This window comes from Sminthopsis crassicaudata, chromosome 2 (assembly GCF_048593235.1).
Source record: "Sminthopsis crassicaudata isolate SCR6 chromosome 2, ASM4859323v1, whole genome shotgun sequence".
Classification (NCBI taxonomy): domain Eukaryota; kingdom Metazoa; phylum Chordata; class Mammalia; order Dasyuromorphia; family Dasyuridae; genus Sminthopsis; species Sminthopsis crassicaudata.
In genome coordinates this window covers 635,095,865-635,117,233 of record NC_133618.1, presented here as the reverse complement: position 1 = coordinate 635,117,233, position 21,369 = coordinate 635,095,865, and the positions used below count along the sequence as shown (strand labels likewise).

At 42.2% G+C, this 21,369-nt stretch overlaps 1 protein-coding gene across 1 annotated transcript in view; it reads left to right on the top strand.

Annotated features, from left to right (window-relative positions):
• The window catches only part of STOX1 (storkhead box 1), a 71,924-nt gene extending 51,937 nt beyond the window's left edge, over window positions 1–19,987 (top strand). Inside the window, exons 2-4 of the mRNA XM_074296572.1 lie at window positions 5,581–5,733; window positions 11,464–13,780; window positions 19,543–19,987. Of these exons, the coding sequence (XP_074152673.1) occupies window positions 5,581–5,733; window positions 11,464–13,780; window positions 19,543–19,699 (2,627 nt within the window). The 3' untranslated portion in view covers window positions 19,700–19,987. The remainder of the gene's footprint in view (window positions 1–5,580; window positions 5,734–11,463; window positions 13,781–19,542) is intronic.
• The last annotated feature ends 1,382 nt before the right edge of the window (window positions 19,988–21,369 follow it).

Here is a 21,369-nt window from a genome sequence, read left to right as displayed (position 1 = left end):
GTACAGTGATCGTCTGGTTCTGCTCATTAGAGGGAAATCATAATTTAAAAAAACAACTCATTTTTCCTCTGTAAAATAAGAGACAAAGTTCTCAGCTGGGAAGGGGAGCCATAGACAGATGAAACAGCCTGGAAGAGCCATGTCTCATGTGAGACATGACCGGATGGCAGAGCACTGTCCAATGACAGTGGAAAGGTAGGTTGGGAGCAGGTTATATAGGGCTTTAAAACTAAACAAGGTAAACTAAGTCAGGTTGGGACATGCCAAGCTCAGGAATTTATTTTTGATCTTCGTGCCCACAGGAAGCAGTCTTCCTCGCCTCCTAAATAGACTTGCCGAGTACTCCAACAACTTAGAACCCTCAGGGCTGGGATTTATACTTCTGCTGAACTGAGTTCCATGAAAACAGGAACTCCGCCTTATCTAGCTCTGTATCTCCCCTGGTATACTGTAGATGTTTAATTAAAGTTCATTGAATCAAATAATTAACTTCCTTTGAAGCATTCTCCTAGCGGGTAGCACCTCTTTCCCACAATTCCTCAAAGTGCAGGTGATACTTGACCAAGGTTCTGTCTCTTGCCCCTTTCTCCCATGCCCTGCCTTAAACATTTCTGATAGTTTTTTTTTTTTTTTTTCCCTTCCTGTGGCAATGAAGGACCTCTCCAGGGCCTCATTACAAGCATGTGACTCAATTACTCAGCCAGGCGACAAAGCCAAGGGGCTTTGGTCATAATGTATTTTAATACGTACTTTGTTTTCTTCACAAAAAATTGGGGTTGGGTGGAATGCCAAAAAAAGCCAACTTAATGCCAAGTTAATTGAAATGCCCCGGGCGGCCTCGCCAAAATGATTCTTGGGTCATTTAGAAATGGTTATTATGGATTTATTTGTTTTTCTCGGGCAGAGTAGCCTGGAATTAAACATAACCAAGGCAACAAGGAGGCAATTAGGTGGCACGGTGGGGAGAATGCCAGGCTTGGAGTCAAGAAGGCTCATCCTCCTGCGTTCGCATATGGCCTCAAACGCTTGCGGTGCCATCCTAGGCAGGTCACTTTTTGGCCTCAGTTTCCTTATATGTTACATGAGCACACCCCAAAATGGGGTCACAAAGAGTCAGACGTGAGTGATCGACAAAGGAAACAAAACCCCAAACCCTCTTCCTGGGGGGGTACTGGGTGCGGCCCCCACTGTGAACCTCAGCCGCTCTCTTTTCCTAGTTGAGCATCTCTTCGTGGAGAGATACCCTGGTTAGTGGAAAGTGTTTTACAGTCGAGAGGCCTGAGTTCAGATGCTGACTGTCAGTAGGGCAATCTCACCCTCCCTCCTTCATCGGCTCACTCTCCAGCTCGGAACAGTGGCTCTTCCAGACAGTCTCATCCATCTGTGGCTCCCCTTCCCAGCTGAGAACTTTGTCTCATTTTACAGGGAAAAAATGAGTTGTTTTTAAATTATGATTTCCCTCTTCTCCCTCGTCTGCTATTGCTTATACACTTCCTTTACCCCTGCCTCCTGTGGAGAGACTACTGCATGGCAGCCCGTCTCCTCCAAGGGATGCTCACTCTGGCGGTCCCAGGCTGTCACTTCTTTTCAATCTCCCCCTTTCTGCCGGCTGCCTACAGTCAGACCCAACCTGTCTCTGTCTGTCTGTCTCTGTCTGTCTCTCTCTGTCTGTCTGTCTCTCTCTCTTCCTACCTCTCAGATGGCTCTTTCTCAGTCTGCTCTGATGGATTCTCAACCAGACCACACTCTCTAACTGTGCATGTCCCTCAAGGGTCTGTCCTGGCCCACGTCCTCTTCTCCATCTCTATTACTTCACTTGGTAATCTCATCATCTCCTGTAGGTTCGATCACCATCCCTATGCTGACTATCCCTCTCCTGCCCCCCCCCCTCTATTTCCCATCTCCCTTCAGACATCTCAAACTTAATTTGTCCAAAGTGGAGCTCTCCCCCTTGTCTCTTCATATGCAGCTGCCAAGGCCTTGGACGCCATCTCTCAAATACGCCGACATTTAAGGGACGGACCCTCCTGCCGTCATGCACTAGCTGCTGGTGGGTCGCCCGCCTCAAGTCCCTCCCCACCTAACTCTGTTCAGCCACAAAGTGATTCTCCTGAAGCTCGGATCCCGCCGTGCATCTCCCCACCTCCAACCCAGCAAGCTGCAGTGGCTTCCTCCAGAGCAAATGCACTATGCTGTGTCTGGCAATCAAGGCCTGTCACTGCCTAGCCCCTTGTCCCTTCTTACTTGTCCTCCTCTGCCTTACACGTACTATGTTCCTGTGACACGGCCTCCTGGCTGTTCACAAGACGCTCCATCTCTTGATTCCAGGAGTTTTCTCTGGCTCTTCCCCATGCTTGGAGTGCTCCCATCTCCACCTCCCAGCTAAGGATTTAATCCTATCTAAAAATCACATCTTCCATGGGAAGCCATTCTTAATCCTTTTTAATTCAAGTACCTTAGAAACTCTCTAGAGATGCAACATGATCCTTTTTGGAGGCCTTCTCTAGTACTTTCTACTAAAAGAAAAACCTCAGGAAAAATGTATGTGCTGTGTAGTTCACTAATTCATCTGGAAATTAATATTCTTTAAGGTTCTAAATATAGAATGACACAATCTAAAAAAGCTATCATTTCATAAAATTCTCCCAAGTTGTCACTTGTCTTGATGCTTACAGAGGCCTTCCCCAAACTCAAAACAATTATTTTTTTTAAAAGGAGGAGAAAATCAAATTCTCATTTCAAAGGGAAATCTTGGTCCCTCTGAGTTCCTAGAACATTTAGGGTTCCCTCCACAGGTTTTAAGGACTTGGGACCAACTCTAAGTGATCTCTTCACTCTTTGGTGAAAAATGAAATGATCCTGAATCCTTCCACGGTTTCTTTTAGCATATAAACCAGTCCAACAGAAGGTTTTGACAAAACTTAATCCAGTTTTCTCTTTCCATATAAGGCATTCATGTATCCCTTTGCGGATAAGACCGAAGGGTCAGACAAAGATTCCTTTGGGTCCCTTTACTATAAATAAGTCATTTGAAATTTCCCCTGCCAGTTTGTTAGGACAATCTACATGAAGTTCCTCTCACTAGGACAGGCAGATTTAACTTAAAACACTTTAGAAGAGCCCCAAAGGATGTGGGACTCCCAGGAAGGAAGTGCTTGGGGTTAATTCTTCAGGATTTGCAAACCAACCTTATCTTCTAGACCTGTAAGGCAATGATCTCAGACCAGCTGTCTGGCTTCCATTTGCAATTAGGGCAAGCAAGTCTGTGTTTAAAAGAAAAAAATAATAATAAACATTTATGAGCCATCACAGTGTGCTTTAGGCAAATGTTTGGCACTAATATTTTAAGGATATGAAATCCATGCTGCTTATATGACCTTTCAAACTTGTAAAAGATTCAGGAACAGAACAGATCTTAGTACTTAAGCATTCAAACAAGGAAAGGTTATCTCAGAAGACCTTGTCTAACTTTGAAAGAAAACAGGCCAGAAAATCAACTGTCTACACGGCCTGCATTAAAACAAATGGGGCACGGGGGAAATGCTAACTTTTCTCCAATAGAGCCAAAAACACGAGAGTCCTGGATTGAGAACCTCTCCAGTAGATATTTGCAACTGAGAACTTGAAAATTATCCTAAATGAAGCCCCAGAGTAGATGTAGTACTAACATGGAGATATTGGTATTTAAAGTGCCTGCTTCAAAGGGAAAGGAAGGTAAATCCTTTGCTTGCGTGACCCTCTCTGCCAACGGGAGTTACTCTTTCGTGTCCTTCCCTCTTGGCTCAGGGGCAGTGGAGGGGATTCTCTTGGTCCAACTGGTTGTTAGAACTCTCTGCTCTATTTCAACATTGAGGTGCCAGACCAGAGATGTGCTGTTATTAAATCTTATCTCCTTTTTCTACAATTTCTGGCCTGTGCAGGCCCACAGACCCAAGAGAGGTAGGATCTTATGTCACTTTGGAATAATAAGCCCCACTTGGAATGGAAGATGCTAAATTACACAGGAGTGAAGTGTGTGGTGTGGTACCAGCTCTATTTTCAGAGGCAATGACTAAAGCATCACTTTAACTCTCCCATCATTCCTCCTTCTCAGTGTTAAGGGGCTTAAATGGCCTCCAAAGTTCTGAGCAGTCATGAGATTCAGTGATTTGCTAATGAGACCCTGACTAAGCCAGACGCTGAGATGGCAATAGCTGACATAAAAATAATAGCTAACATTTACGTATTTATTGAGGTTTATGACGTGTTTACGGATAGTAATCTCATTTTATCTTCACAACAATCTGAGAGAGATGGTACTTTTATTATCTCCATTTTGCAGATGTGGAAACTGAGGCTAAGGAAATTTAAGCACCTTGCCCTAGACTAAGTAAGTGTCTGAGGCAGGAGCTGAATTGTTTCTTCCCTCTAGCATCCTATACCCTGAGTCACCTAACTCCCCTTTGTTGCCCAAGGTGAGGCTGTATGACATTGTCTGTCAGGGACTAAACTGGGAGTTCTCTTTCAGCTTTGAATCTGTGATCCCATAATCCTTTAAAGCAAGGCTGTAATTTCCCCATCCTAATTATTAAGGCTGTGTCTTTATTTAGTTTCTGAAACATACAGTGACCAAGAAGCCTGTCTATCACTCCTCTCAAATCAGTGCATAGGGAAGGTTAGCAATTATCCCTTATCCCATGTCAGGAAATAACATCCATCCCAACAAAGGGAGAAATAGCTATATTAAGTGCTTACTAGTTCAAGATCAGCAAGCATTTATTAAACACTTACTTTATGCCAGATATGGTGCTAAGTGCTGGCAATATAAATGCTAAGAGAAAGAAAAATGCTCTCTCTCCTCAAGGTGATTACATTCTAAAATGGGAAAAGAGCATGTAACAGAAACCTGAAATGAGGGTGAAGAATGAGGGGACATAGGGCTGACCTGGAGGTTCGGGGGGGGGGGGATATGATCATGGAACTGAGAATGCTTCAAATAGACTGGAGTGAACTCCGGGATGAAGAGATTTCTCAGGCAGGGGAATGGACTTGGATGAATGTGCCAGGGATTGAGAGAAACACTTAGGGACACAGTCTGTCCCTGCTTCCCTTCTGATGGAGAAAAGCAGCCCACCATGGGAAGCTAAAAAGCAGAGGGAGAAAGGGCCGGTTAGCAGGAAGAGAAGGATTCTATGAGGTTGGGATACAATGTGGGAGGGATCCTTCCTAAAATGATAGCTGAGTGGCGAGTCACCAGAGAAGAAGACCTTTGGGGCAGACCCCAAAGCCTCTGACTTTTTCAAAACCTTTCCCAATACATCATTTCATTGAGCCTCCCAGCAAGCCTATGTTTGAGGTTCTGCAGGTATTCCACTCCATTTTACTAAGTCCCAGAGAGGTCGTATGATTTGCCTTTGTCCGCCATCTGTAGCCACCAAATCTTCCCAACTTCCCCGCTGCTGGAAAGCATTAGTTTGGTTCCCTGTGATTCCACAAAAGAAAAAAATGACGTGTTTGCTGAGAACTACTTGCCGTCTTGACTGGACCGTCCGGACATTTCATAGTATGGATTTTCAAACTTTGTGGTTTTTTTCTCCATAGGGGATGTTTCTCCAGTACAGATGAATCCAATTACTCAGTCCCAGTTTATACCTCTGGCTGAGGTCCTTTGCTGTGCGATAGCGGACATGAACGCAGCTCATGTTGTGGTGACCCAGGAGTCCCTGATGGATCAGCTGGTGAAACACTATCCAGGTATTTTGGAAGCCTCCCTCCTTTGTGAAAGATGAATGAGGCGCTGTGGGTGGCTGGTTGGTAACACTATTCCAGGATGTCTTAACAAAACTCTTAGAGATCAGAGGCCATGGGCCAGAGAATTTTAACCATGGCAAATTATCGAGTTTTTGCCATGACGCTTCATCCTTGCTCATTGTAATCATTGAAATAATTGTTGTAATAATAGTCAATTGACATCTATTTGTAGAGTGTTTTGAATTGATTTATTTATTTAAATTAATATATTTATTTGAATTATTTATTTAAATTAAGTGATTGTCATGGTAACATCTGTACCTACACAGGATAATCCACTGGAAAGATAACGGGTTCTAGAATAAAGAAACCTGGGTTCAGATACTACCTTTGCCATTTACTGCCTAGTTTATGTCAAGTTGGTCATTTAAGCTTCTGGGACCTCAGTTTTCTCATCTCTAAAATGAGGGAATTTAGAAGTATAGGGGTATCATTCTAGAGCTGTAGTCTCAAAGGCCTTTTAGTCCAAAGGTAGAAAGGTCTGCCTCAGGAAGTGATGGGTTTCCCTTCATTGGAGGTTGGTAAGCCCAGGATGGATGACCACTCATCAGGTACACTATAATGGACATTATTTTATAGATGGAATGGGCAAAATGGCACTCACACTTTCCAGAACTGTAAGCGTATGCTCTTGTTTTCCAGGAAAAAAATATCATTTTAAATAACAATTTTGATAATTTCTCAACTTGAAAAGCCAATCAATTAGTCAATAGACAGTTTTTAAGTGTTTAATATATCCTGAAGTTGATGCTTCTTAGCACATTGCCCAGCATATATCAATATTTAAACAAGCATGTTAAATGATTGATATAAAGACCAAAATGAAGCCATTCCTGTCTTCAAGAAAATGATATTTAGTTATATTTAATCAAATGATATTTAGAATTGGAGCTGGATAAGACTTTTAGGACCATCTAATCCAATCTCTTTGGGTTTTTTCCCCACCGTTTTTTATTTCTGACCTTAATATGCACTAAATAAAATGTTTAAGCAGTGAAGATTATACCTGGAACTCTGTGTCTATTGTGAACATCTTGCTTTAATTTTAAAGTATACAATAAATTCAACCAGTGACTTTCAAAGCTTGATTCCTTCTAGTCTCTTTTCATTTTTGTAGGGAGGGAACCTCTAATTCTTCCCTCCCTCTCTCTCTTGAAAAAATGAAAATAAAACCCTTGTAACCCATTGACATAGTCAAGGAAAACAGACTTCCACCCCCGCCATATCCAAAAGTGTGTGAACCCTTCTTGAATCAGTCACCTCTGTTAGGAGGTGAGTCAAATGCGTCATCATTGGTCCTTTGGTGTTGGCCCCTGTGCTGATGAGAGTTCTTAAGTCTTCCAAAGTTGTTTGTCTTTATGATGTTTTTTATTACAACATAAAATCATCTCCTCGTTCTGCTCACTTTGCTCTGCATCAGTTCATACAAATCTTCTTAGATTTCTCTGAAGTCATTCCCTTTGTTTTTCCTTACAGAATAATGATATTCCATCACGTCCCTATGTCATGATTTGCTCAGGTGCTACCTGGGAGATGGCATCCCCTTATTTTCCAGTTGCTTGCCACCACAGATAAATGCATCCTTTCATTCTTTCTTTAATCTTTTTTAAGGGGTATAAACCTAGTAGTAGCATTGAGGGGTCAAAGAGTTGTGACTTTGGGGAAGCACAAAAGCACTCCTTTTACAGGAGAGGAAACTGAGACTCGAAGCAGGGAAGGGATTGAGCCCAGGTAGTAAATGACAAAGGCGAATCTTCTGACCACAGATCACCATCATCTTTCTGCTATGTTGTATTGTTGTTCAGTCACACGTGATTCTCTGTGAATCCATTTGAGGTTTTCTTGGCAAAGGTATTGGAGTAAATTTGCCATTTCCTTCTCCAGCTCATATTACAGATAAGGAAACTGAGGCAACCAGAGTGAAGTGACTTGGCCATGAAAAGGAGTCTTATAGACGCCAAGCCCAGTCCAAGCCCTATCCATTGCACCTCTTCCCTGCCTTAAATCAGCTTCAGACATGTAATCTTTGACTGAAGTGTAATTTTTGAATTTTTTTTTCCCTGAGGCTGGTGTTAAGTGACTTTCCCAGGGTCACACAGCCAGGAAGAGTTAAGTGTCTGAGACCAGATTTGAACTCCAGTCCTCCTGAGTTCAGGGCTGCGCTCTATCCACTGCACCATCTAGCTGCCCCTGAAGTATAATTTTTGAATAACAGTTGGGTTTATTATAATCTTAGCAATTGGTAACAAAGAAAAACCACAAACAAATCAAATTCAAATGCACAGTAAGGGGCAGCCGCTTAGGTAATATCCTTAATAAGGTGAATAAATAAACAATAGACAAGCCATTATTTAATTTTGTTTTGTGTCTCCATCTAAGCCCCTCTGAAACACGGCAGCTTCTAGTTTTTCTTTTTTAAATTATGTAGTTAGAGAGATCATTATTGATCACAAAATAGAAGATTTTGATTACATCAAACTAAAAAGTTTCTGTACAAATAATACTAATGCAAACAAGATTAGAAGGGAAGTAACAAATTGGGAAAATATTTTTAAAAACAAAGGTTCTGACAAAGGTCTCATTTCCAAAATATATAGAGAACTGACCCAAATTTATAAGAAACCGAACCATTCTCCAATTGATAAATGGTCAAAGGATATGAACAGACAATTCTCAGAGGAAGAAATTGAAACTATATCCACTCACATGAAAAAGTGTTCCAAATCACTACTGATCAGAGAAATGCAAATTAAGACCACTCTGAGATACCACTACACACCTGTCAGATTGGCTAAGATGACAGGAACAAATAATGACAAATGTTGGAGGGGATGTGGGAAAACTGGGACACTAATACATTGCTGGTGGAGTTGTGAAAGAATCCAGCCATTCTGGAGAGCAATCTGGAATTATGCCCAAAAAGTTATCAAACTGTGCATACCCTTTGACCCAGCAGCGCTACTACTGGGATTATATCCCAAAGAAATACTAAAGAGCGGAAAGAGACATATATGTGCCAAAATGTTTGTGGCAGCTCTTTTTGTTGTAGCTAGAAACTGGGGGATGAATGGATGTCCATCAGTTGGAGAATGGTTGGGTAAATTGTGGTATATGAAGGTTATGGAATATTATTGCTCGGTAAGAAATGACCAGCAGGAGGAATATAGAGAGGCCTGGAGAGACTTAAATCAACTGATGCTGAGTGAAATGAGCAGAACCAGAAGATCACTGTACACTTCAACAACAATACTGTATGAGGATGTATTCTGATGGAAGTGGAAATCTTCAACATAAAGAAGATCCAACTCACTTCCAGTTGATCAATGATGGACAGAGGTAGCTGCACCCAGAGAAGAAACACTGGGAGGGGAATGAAAATTGTTAGCACTAATATCTGTCTGCCCAGGTTGCATGTACCTTCGGATTCTAATGTTTATTGTGCAACAAGAAAGTGATATTCGCACACATGTATTGTACCTAGACTATATTGTAACACATGTAAAATGTATGGTATTGCCTGTCGTCGGGGGGAGGGAATAAAGGGAGGGGGGGTAAATTGGAAAAATGAATACAAGGGATAATATTATAAAATATATATATATATATATATAATAAAAAAAAAATAAAAAAAAAAAAAATTATGTAGTTAGTCACTGAATTTATTAGTCTACTTCCAGCAAACTCCCTTTGCATCGCTCTATATTTCCTTATATGATTCACGTATTTATTGTTTTCTCCTATGATATTCTATTGGTTATTTCATATTTGATATTCTGATGATTAATTCATATCTTGAATATTTTCATTTTTTAAGGCTGGCTCTCCTATCTCACCCAGGCTAGAAGTGCACTGATCACCCATGGGCCTGATCCTATTCTTGAATGAATCTGCTCCATTTCTAATAGGGCATGGTGTGCCCCTCACTAGGTAGTCTGGTGACCTCCCACCCTTGGACTCACTGTATTGATTAGTTCATTGCAGCTCAGAACAATGCAGCTAAAGGGATCCCCTGGACTCCCCTCCTCCGGGAGAGGGGATTACATGCTTGAGCCATTATACTCCTCTCTGTTATTTCATTCAGCCATTCTCCAATGCTCAAACTTACAGGTCATCAGAATACTAAATATCTATTTTAGTGCCCAAGACAGGCAGTACAAAATGCTCCCTCAAATTAACTTTGCAATTTATGATGTGAAAACGATCCAGTTTAGTAAAGTATAGTTGAACTGGAGCAGAGGCTCTGGAAAACTAGTTTCATGGTGGGAGGGACATCAAAATACCCCTTATACGGTGAGAGAGAGTCCAGACATGGGCAGCCTTCTGGGAGGAAAAGGGAGGGAGAGACCTCAACAGCAGTCCTGTGCAGAAAGCCAGGAAAACTGCCCAGAACCACAAGGATAATGGAAGATCGAAGAAGGAGAGGGCTGGGCTGGTGAGGTAACTTACTTTGTGGTATTTTAACTTCTGCTCCAGCCAAGCATTAAGCTCAATTGTTTCCAGGCTTCCAGAAGAATATAATTGCTATCAGAATGAAAAATGGCAAATTTTAAAATTCTGTGCTCAGATAATTGTACAAATATATATGCATATGTTGGATTTAACATATATTTCTACCTTCTTTAACATATATTGGATTACTTGCCATCTAGGGGAAGAGATGGGGGAAGGGGAAAATTGGAACCCAAAGTTTTGCAAGGGTTAATGTTGAAGCATTATCCATGCATATATTTTGAAAATAAAAAGCTTTAATAAAAAAAAATTCTAATCTCGTCTCAGACACTTAACATTTCCTGGCTGTGTGACCCTGGAAAAGTCACTTAACCCCAGTTGCCTCAGCAAATAATAAACAAATAAGTAAATTAAATAATTCTATGCTCTTTGAAAATAATGTTTAAATGAAGAATATGTTGTCCATATACACAAATACCAGGAAATTGCTCTGGGGCAGTGGGAAAGAAAAGCTCCCTCATGTTGGGGGAGGGAATAACTTTTAAAAAAAAGACTTGAGTGGTTAAGTTCACTTGGTGCCATTAAGGATTAAATCTATCAATTTTACCATGTCATTGCTGTTACATCTGAAATAAACTTAAAGGATGTTTTGTTCTGGTTGAGCCCTGTGATGTCCGGTAAACTAAACTAAAAATCTTCCACTACTGTGAAGTTCCTAGGTATATCAGGGTTCTATAACCAATTTCCCGACTTTCTTGTTCCTTTCAAATTTCAACTAGAAAAACTAATCTTCATTTTAAACGAACCAGTTTTGATTGTGAATTCCTAAATCAGATTTATTACAGTATTTAGATGTACGTACATATGTAAAATTGAAAACTGGGTAGGGAGCGTACATATAATATGGAAATGTTATCTAGAACATCTTGTTTAGATAAACGTTTATTAAACATTCGACATATGCAAAAGAAAGAAAAAGAAAATAATGTCTACATTTTTTGCCTCCTAAATTGTGGTGTCCTGAGGCAACCGCTGGCCGGGGTGTTTACGATTGCATACTGTCACCAGGAGAGCTTGTTGCTATTAGTGTTTGGCCCTTTGCACAAAAAGGGAAGGAATTCATCTCATTGAGATCACGATCGAGGTCATTTCTGAGTTAGCGATTTTATGCATTAATTTTTTACAAATGGAAGTAAATCTCTGGCTTCTATTTCTTTGTTGTAGGGATAGCCACTCCCTCACAAGACATCCTCTATACCACGCTGGGAAATTTGATTAAAGAAAGGAAGATCTACCACACGGGAGAGGGATACTTCATTGTCACCCCCCAGACTTATTTCATCACAAACGCGAGCCAGCCGAAGAAGAGAGGGCCGCTGGAGGATACCCACAGTTACCCACTGCCAGCTTCCGTCACTTACCTTGTCAGTATGGACAGCCAGGCCGACTTAACCAAAGAAAACGCCTCCCACTGCAAGTCCTGCCGCTGCTTCCCAGAGCCGTGTCCCGCAGAGGGGCGAGGAGTTTCGCGAGGCGGGGGCGGGAAGAGGCCCAAGAACTTGGCCAGCTCAACGCTGGAGGAGGGCCGCCTTTGTGAGCGGTCCGGCAAGGACAAAGAAAAGAGCAAGAAGTTCGGTCTCCACCTGCTCTGGCGCCAGATGTCCAGGAAAGACCGGCCCAAGAAGGACCACAGGAGCTTCTCGGCCCAATTCCCTCCCGAAGAGTGGCCTGTCCGAGACGAGGAGAACTTAGACAATATTCCCCGGGACGTCGAGCATGAGATTATCAAGCGCATCAACCCTGAGCTGACTGTGGATAACTTGATCAAGCACACAGTCCTGATGCAGAAGCACGAGGAGCGGAAAAAATACACGAGCCAGGGCACGTCCATTGACCTGCGGGTGGTGGGACGCAAGCAGCCGCCGCCGCCGCCCGGGAGGGCTGGGGCGAGGAGATGGCACAGCAGGTCCGGAAGGCATCGGAGGAGAGGGCATTCCAGCAGGGAGAGGGCCAGAGGCCGGGGCCTGAGGGGCTCCCAGGGCAGCGAGCCACGGTCAGTGGTCACCAGGCCAGAGAAACACCCCACACCCCCTCCTGCTGAGGCTGCACCGGGCGCCAAAGGCCCAGAGGAAGAACTGGCTCAGACCCCTCTGGGGGGAACTCGCCCAGGAGTCTCCAGCCCCCAGTTTATTTACAAAAAGAGAATCAGCAACCCTTTTTCAGGCTTTCCTCACAGGGGGAACTCAACGGTCAGGGGCTACAAGGGCCAGAAGAACGGAGACCCGAAGCCCAAGCAGACAGAGAGGCCCCCGAAGGCCTTCCGAAGGCCGAGGTCTTTGGACGCCTCCAGAGTCGTGGACAGTGAAGTCCACCTGCCAAGCACTGAGCAGCCCAGAGAGCAGGGTGGGCCAGGAGTTCCTTTTAAGCCTGATGACGCCTCTGTCCCATTGGCCGGGGACGCCTTCCAGAGCTGCCTCTCCAGTTACTCACAGCGTGGGGTGGTCAGAGCGAGTGGGAAGGGCCATCCCTTCAGAGAAAGCCTGCCTGGGCAGAGTGCCTACACCGGCCAAGACAAGACGGGCCCCGAGGTCCAGTGGAAAATCCACTCCTGCGCCGACCCAGAGGCGGAGACCCTAACCGAAGCCCAGCGTGGCTCTGCGTCCCAGGCCCCTGGGCGGGGACTGATGGAGCAGGCTCTCGTGCATCAGTTCCAGAATCTCGGGCTTCTGGATCCTCGCCCGGGCAGGACTCACCAGGTCGGACCTCCCGAGAGGCAAAGCAGAGACAGCCCACAGGAGCTGACTGGGAAATGCTGGGGGACTCTCAGTCAGGAGAACGAGGGCTTTACTGACGACGATGACCATCAGGCTTTGTACCAGAAGGTGGCCGAGGGCCTTGAGGATGCCTGCAGCTCCCTCTATTTGGAAGAGGAGGAAGAGGAGGAGGACCTTTTGTGTCCCGCTCAGCCGGGCCACAACCCGTTTCCCTTCTCAGATGGAATCCCGTGGGACAGCTTAGGGAACACTAAAGTGACCGAGGGACCCGTGGGCCACTGGCAGGTAAGCAGCGACCTGCCTGATTATAGCAGCAAAATACACAGATTTAAGCCTCAGACTTCTGAAAGAAATGACTATCACAGACCCGCTGGCTCCCTGGCTGACCCAGAAAGGGGCCAGAAGATGGATTTCTCAGGAGAAAACCACGGCCTCCATCCCCGCGGCTACGGCTGTGAGGAGGACGGGGGCTCCCTTTCACGGGTCCAAGAGCTCGTCGATGGCAGCATATTTGACTATTACAATACCAGCGAAGCTGACTCTGAGGCAGAAACTTTGCAGAACTCCACCAGAGATATGGGGGAGAAATTGGCCTGCTGGGGCCTGGGGCCACTGGGCGAGGACATGAAGCATTTCAGGCAGAAGCTGGAGCTCTTCCACAACTCCCGGGTGCCAGGTTTGGCCCAGCGTGTCCAGCAGGAGCAGAGTCATTTAGAAGGAACCGAGAACCACAGTCTGACGGGAGACAGCGGGATCGATTCTCCCCGGTAAGCAGCTCAGTCTCTCGTGGGACTCGGAGACACGGGGGACACACTGCATAGCACTTGTCCTCCAAAGCAATTACTAGCATAGCATCTAGTCCATCTTAACTGCATCCGTCCCTTAAAGGGACTAACCCTAACCCTGAATGCATTACTTAAAGAACTGTTTCAAATATAATTTCCATAAAACTGATTTAATTTTGATCTGCTGTTTGTGAAAGCTTCACTGAAACATCTCTAAAAACAGAAAGAAAAACAGAGGCTGCTGAGAAGTTTCAGACATCCTAGAGGTTTAGAACGAGACCTGGAAGGGCGGTCGTATAACACTGGGTCTGTCCATTATCTACCTAATTTTGAACAAATCAATTTGATTTTTCAGCATTTTAATTTAAAGAGAAGCCCTTGAAAGGTCATCTTGATAGGGGGATCAAGTCTATTCATCAGTAAATAGCCATGTCATTGGAAAATATTAGAAATTTTTGTGAATGTTAATAGAGAATCTTGAGAGATGTCACAGATTAAGGAGTTATACCTCAATGGCATTTGATTTGCCCTAAATGAAATCCCAGTGGTCTCTATAAGGATACTTAGTTTTTCTGGGATAAAAAAATAATATTATTATTAATATTATATTTCTGTTATTCATAAAGCCCCTTAAGATTTAAAAAAAAAACACTTTGCAAATGTCTCTGAGAAGCAGGTACCTTTATTTTCCATTTTATACATGAAGAAACTGGTTAAAGTGATTTGTCCAGGATCACACAGTCACTAAGTTTTCCTAAATCCAGGTTCAGAGCTCTAGCCATTGTACCATCTGGTAACTAATCAGGTGATTTTTTTCTTTTTTAGAAAATTTTCTATTCATTTCTACTCAATTCTTCCTTTTTTTATAAGAAGGACAAGTCATTTGTGTTTTTGGGCAAATCATTGCTTTCTCTTGGTCTCAGTTTCTTCATCTGTAAAATGAGGGAGTTGGGTCCCATCCTCTCAAAGTTTCCTTCAATCAAAATGCACTTATTATATGTCAGGTTGAGTGCTAGCGATAAAAAGACAAAAGTGAAATCGTCCATATCCTCAAGATATTTGGGACATTTTAATGGGGGGAAATAGCATAACAACTAGCATTTAGATAATGCTTTAGGATTTGCAAAGCACTGTATAAATATTATCTCGTTTTGTCCTCACAAGTAGTCTGGGAGGTGGGCAGTATTAATGTTCCCATTTTACAGATGGCAAAACTGAGGCAGACAGACTGTAAAATGAGTTGCCTGGGTCACACTGCTAGTGTCTGGGCCAGAATTTGATTATAGGGCCACTGTACCACCTCACTTGCTCAGAAAGAATTCATGGCATCATGGGGAGAAAGAGAGAGAACTATTAGCTGGGAAAAACAAAAGAACCTTCAAGCTGAGCCCCCAAATTCCATGATTCTTCTAATTAAAGTTCGATCTTTTTGTAAGGGTTTAAATTAAGCAAAAACCTTCCTTGCTGATGACTAAAGAACAAAGATTTATTTCTTTTTCCTTTGTTAATTAAAGCATAAATTGAAGTCAATGATTCTACCAGAAGTGATTAAGAACAAAAAAGGCTGCTCAAGAAAGCAGCTCCCCAACATTCAGTTTTCCCCCCAGTCCCCTGGTGGATATGTAAGCATCAGCATTTTATTAATGATACAGAGCATTCTAAATATTTTCTGGACTTTTTGCAGTTGAGGTTAAGTGACTGGTCCAGGGTCACACAGCTAATAAGTGTGAAGAGTTTGAGACTGGATTTGAACTCAGATCCTCCTGATTCCAGAACCAATGCTCCATCCACTGTACCTCCACTGCTCTCCTACATATATTTTTCATTTTCCTAAAATATATATTTTACATGTGGAAGTTTCTATAATTTGGATGAACAAACTTTGAGTAGATAATGATCAGTTAACCAGCAAGCATTTATTAAGCACCCACCATGTGTCCTGGTCTAGAGTCCTACCCATATACAATGGTGGTTGATACTAGAATGTTTATAATGAGGATCTATTGAACAGTCACTTTTTGGATCGGCCTCCTTGGCCTCCCCAGTGGTTACTGAAGCCATTTAAGCGTCCAGCAACAATTTCCTACATCCCTCCAGGTGCTGGAAGGAAAAGGGGCAGCATTTTTCTAATCGTTCCTCCTCTGGATGTCAGAAAGTGCCAGAATTAGTTTTGATCTCTCCCTGTTTGCTATTTAAGCACATAGATCAAATGTGCCCATGAAAAATGTGCCAGCTATGTATGTAGCTCCTGGACCCTTCACAGAATACTCTTTTCAAATATATAAAATAAGATATACTTGATTATGAAGGAACCCAATTAAATTTAAATACATTCATCAAAATATTTTTTAAAATATTCAGAGATCCTTTGGCCTAGGGGAAGAATCATCAGGCCATCCGAACAAGGACAAGATTGTGATTCTAGGTCTAGGATGGGGGAGGCCTCTTGTAGGACATATGAGATTTCACTTGGGCTTTATAGGAGTGACTTCTCTCTGTAAAATGAGCAATTTGGATTATACGATAAGATCCCCAAGGTCCCTTTCTACTCTAAGTTTCCCAAGTGATGAATATGAAATGATGGTCAAAAGGGGAGGAGAACTTTGGGCTGGAGATGGAAGTGAAGGCAGTGTTTCATGTTATGTATGAACACTTTTTGGCCTTTCTTTGGTCCCCTCCATCTTGTTGGAGTTAGCGGTCAGCCATTTCTCAGTCATGTCCAACTTTATGTGGCTTTATCTGGGGTTTTCTCAGCAGAGATCCTGGAGGGGCTAGCCATTTCCTTCTCCGGCTCATTTTATAGTTGAGTTAACTGAAGCAGACAGGATTCAGTGACTTGCCCAGGGTAATACAGATAGTAAGTGTCTGGGCTGGGTTTGAACTCAGAGCTTCCTGACTTTATCCACTTCAGCACTAAGCTGCCTTGGGTCCTTGAGAGCTCAGTGAAGCAGGTGCCATTGGGAACTGGGAACTAGAGCAGTGATTTCCTTGGTGTGGAAATTGGCATCTCAGTTGGGTATACTCAGGGGGTTCTTAACCACAGGTAAGGGCAAAGTTGGAGTTCTGAGAGCAGAAATCTATTCAAGTCAACAACAGACCTACGATGCCCACGGTCCTATACTGGGGAGCTGGGCTATACAAAGCATCCTTGTCCTCCAGGAGATTACATGTTCTACTGGACTGAGCATATGGGAAAAGGGAGGGAAGGGGATAGGAGAAAGATGGACTTGTCTGGAACATAGAGGCTAAAATGACACTCTATTCAGAAAAGGAAGGGGATGAATGCCGCCATATTTAGTTATTTGTGTAAGATAAATTATACTACTTTAAGTGGCCATGTAGTGATTGAATTTTAGTTTTTCAGTCCCTTAGATACAAAACTACATTAGAGTTTAATTAAAGAGATACCTGCTGTTGGATAGATAAACATATTTAATACCAGTCAAATGTAAGCTCTTTGCAGGCAGGAACTAATTCAGTTTTGTGTTTCAATCTCCAGAACCAAACTCAGTGCCTGGCCCAAAACTAAGTGTTTACTAAATGCTTGCATTTCTTTTTAATTTATTAAGAAATGAAACACAAAAATACACAAAAAAAGAATATTTCCATATACATATCACAAGATAAAAGGATTTAGTATAAAATCATGAATTTCTATTTCATATTGTTTACTAAAAAAAAAACTATAAAATAAATACTAAGTGATGATTTTCTTTTTTTAAAAAAAGCTTTTTATTTTCAAAACAAATACATTGATAATTTTTCAATATTGACCCTTGCATTGCCTTGTGTTCCAGATTTTCCCCTTCTTCTCCCCACCTACTCCCCTAGATGGCAAGCAATCTAATATATATTATGCATGTTAAATATTCTAGCATTTTGGCGCCCAACATGGGGCGCCATTTGTAACATGCCCTCCTGGCAGTTACAATTACCAGTCTGCCCTAGGCCCAACAGAGTATCTTTGATCACAGACATTTGCAGTGTCAACTCTACCCAGTTCGCCTCCTCTGAGGCCTTCAAAGGTCTCTGGCCATGATCTCTTGAATCTATAGTTTAATAATCAGTAGCACGCTCAAGAACAGCCACGTGTAATCTTAAAGCTTTTATTATACCTACTCACATAATGCCCTGACTTGTCAGCTCCCTAGTGAACACCTGGTCAGAAGACCCACGTGTTCACTACCAAAATCCTTACCTCTCTGGGCTATCCATCCGCTTGGCTCAGAGAGCCAGGTTAAAGAGAGCTACTGCTGTCTGCAGTGGGCTTATAAAGGGCCTGTGAGGTCACACACACAGCCAATCAGCGAGAGAGTCACCCATTACGAAGCTATCTCAATGTGGCCAAGATCCCACCCACTGGGAAGTCCTAATATCCACAGAGATTAATTCCTGGCCTCAATCTCCCATTGCACTGTGTCCGCCCATTTAAAGGGCCCTTACAGATGGAAACTATGGGAACTCTTTAACTTGGCGCTCATTAACCTGTCTCCCTATCCTGGGGTAGCCAAGCCAAGCTGATGGATAGCCGAGAGGTAAGGAGTTTGGTAGAGAACACATGGGCCTTCAGACCAGGTGTTCACTAGGGAGCTGACAAGTCAGGGCATTATGTGAGTATGTATAATAAAGGCTTTTAAGATTACATGTGGCTGTTCTTGAGCGTGCTACTGGTTATTAAACTATAGATTCAAGAGATCCTGGCCACAGACCTTTGAAGGCCTCAGAGGAGGCGAGCTGGGTAGAGTTGACACTGCAAAGGTCAGTGGTCAAAAGTACTCTGTTGGACCTAGGGCAGACTGGTAACTTCCAGGAGGGCATGTTACAAAATATATGTTAAATCCAACATGTGTAAACATATTTATATGATTTTCTTGCTGGACAAGAAAAATCAGATCAAAAAAGAAAATAAATAAGAAAACAAGATAGTGCTTAGGTTTTTAATATTTTTCATTTTTAGTATAGTTTGTTTTGATCTCATTTTCATTTCCAATCTTCCATTCTCTACATAGCAATACTCCTTGTAACTATTAAAAAGGAAGAGAAATAAACCAATTCAACAAAATTAACAGGTCAATGGAATTTGTCCATGTAGGTAGTGTTCAACTCCTGAAGTCTACCATTTCTGCAAAGAAAGGAGGAAAATCCCTAATAAGTGTTTATTGAGTTAAATTACATAAGCAATACAGGTGATGATATTATAAATGTCCAACTGTGGAACATGTTACCCATGAAGAATATTTGGGATTGAGGAGCTGACTTCTTTTAAGAATGTAATTCAGGTTGCACATGTTTTGGATTATGTGTTGGGGGAGGGGAAAAGGAGGGGGAAAAAACTGGAACACAAGATTTTGCAAGGATGAATGTTGAAAATTACCTATATAGAGATAGCTAGTTGGTGCAATGGATAGAGTACCAGCCCGGAAGTCAGGAGGACCTGAGTTCAAATCTGCCCTCAGACGCTTAATACTTCCTAGCTGTGTGACGCTGGGCAAGTCACTTAACTCTAATAGTCTCAGCAAAAATAATAAATAAATGGACTATCTATGCATTTGTTTTGAAAATAAAAAACTTTAATAATAATTTTTTAAAAAGAAAAACTATAATTTAGGTTTAAGAGGTTTTTTTACTTTCATAGAAGTAAATAACAAGGGAATACAATGCTTAATTTGGTTTATATAAACAGAAATCCAAAGAACTTTCCTTTTTTTTAAGTAACAACTCTACTTAATTTTTGATATCTTTAGGACACAGAGCCTAGCATCCAATAATTCTGTCATTCTGGAGGAGCTAAAGAGAAGACGGAGTTTGCTACAGAACTTTGAAGGCCTAAACAGCTCAAGGAACGGACAGATCCTCACATCCAACTCTCTGCTCCAGCTGACGCCTGTCATAAACGTTTGAGTTTTCTTTTTCTTTGGGAACTTGGGGCTATTTTTCTTTTTTTTCTTTCTTTTTTTGTAAAAAATGTACAGCCTTGACTAAATGTTTTAACCGGCTGCCTATGTCAGATTGACTCTTTTTTTACACATATACGTTATAATTCTTGAATATTTGTGCTCTAGTTACGGCTTTTGTTCTGTCTCTGATCTTTAAAAAAAAAAAAAAAAACCTTTTTACAACAGTTTACTTTGCTATAGAATCATTGGAAATATTAGAATGTTTACAATAAAAAGAAAAAATCAGGTGTGATATTAGTCATCTTTATTGTTGTGCATCAGAGTTGAAAGGACCCGGGAGGTGGGTTTGTATCTTACCTCTGACCCTCCCTGATCTGTGACCTCTCTCTACCTGCTGTCCCACCAAATGGGAGTAATATTTAATCTTGTGCTGCTTGATATAGAAGGACAGATACATCCTGGATGGATCTGGAGCCCCTAATTTAGTCAATCCCTCTAGAAGATGTAAGCCCTTTGGGGGCAGGCCCTTTCATTCTTGCTTTTGCATCCTAATGCCTAGAACAGTGCCTGTGATGCTGCAGGAACTTATAGGATTAAAGATTTAGAAACTCAAGGGAACAGGGAGATCATACATCCACCCTTCCGTCCCCACTTCTGCCTTTTGTTGACAGATGAGGAGGTTGAAGGCACTGAGAAATTGAGGGTCACAAAGCTAATAAATATCTGAGCTCAGTCTTCTTGGCTCCAGGGATGGCGCCTGCCAGCTGTGCCATACTGCCTTCTCAATAACAAATATTGATCTTAATGACATTGATTAGTGACAATGACACTGATAATTTCATTGAAAAAAAGATTTGTTACTAGCTGGAGAGAGAGTGGGGACTGGGGAAGGCTTGCTTCCTGGAGGATGGTGCAAATTGGCTATTTTCAAACTGCTCATTCAATGTCACTTTCTACCTATAATGAAAGGAAATTAGTTGATTTGTGTTCAGTAAGACATTGAAGAATATGGGATTCTTGCAGAAATACGAACCATTCGTAAGATTGGATTCATTGATATAAACAAGCACTTGGGCTTTAAAAGATGGAAAATTGAAAATTGTCTTTATAATTGTAATTGGGGCAAAATACTATTTGAAAAAAGAGTGAACAACAAGAGCATGGCCAATGACACAAGCAAAGGAACTCGATCATAATAAAGAGAGAGAGGAAGAAGACGAGACTGGGAAGGTAGCAAGGAGCCATTTTTCAAGGGCCTTGATTGCAGGATAAAGAATCAGACTTTCCTTGCTAGCCAATATATCCATCAATATCCATTAATGAGCATTTTTAAGTGCCTATAGTATACTAGACCCTGGGAATACCAAGACAAAAGTGAATTCCCTGTCTCCAGGAGTTTACATTTTATTGGAGTAAAGGATGTGAGCCGTATATAACAATTAGTGTAGGAGTGATATGAGGTGGAGAAGGAGGTTGAAAGGCCGAAAAGGTTATTACAATAATCTGTGTGGATGCCTTCAAGATGGTAACATAAGAAAGGAAAAGATGAGGAAATATTATGCAGGTAGAACTTCCAGGCCTCAATGAGTGATTGAATGGAAATGAGAAGGAAAAATCAAATCGAACCCTCTGATTTTGAACAGGATGGATGACCCAGATCTCCAGGAGGAGTGG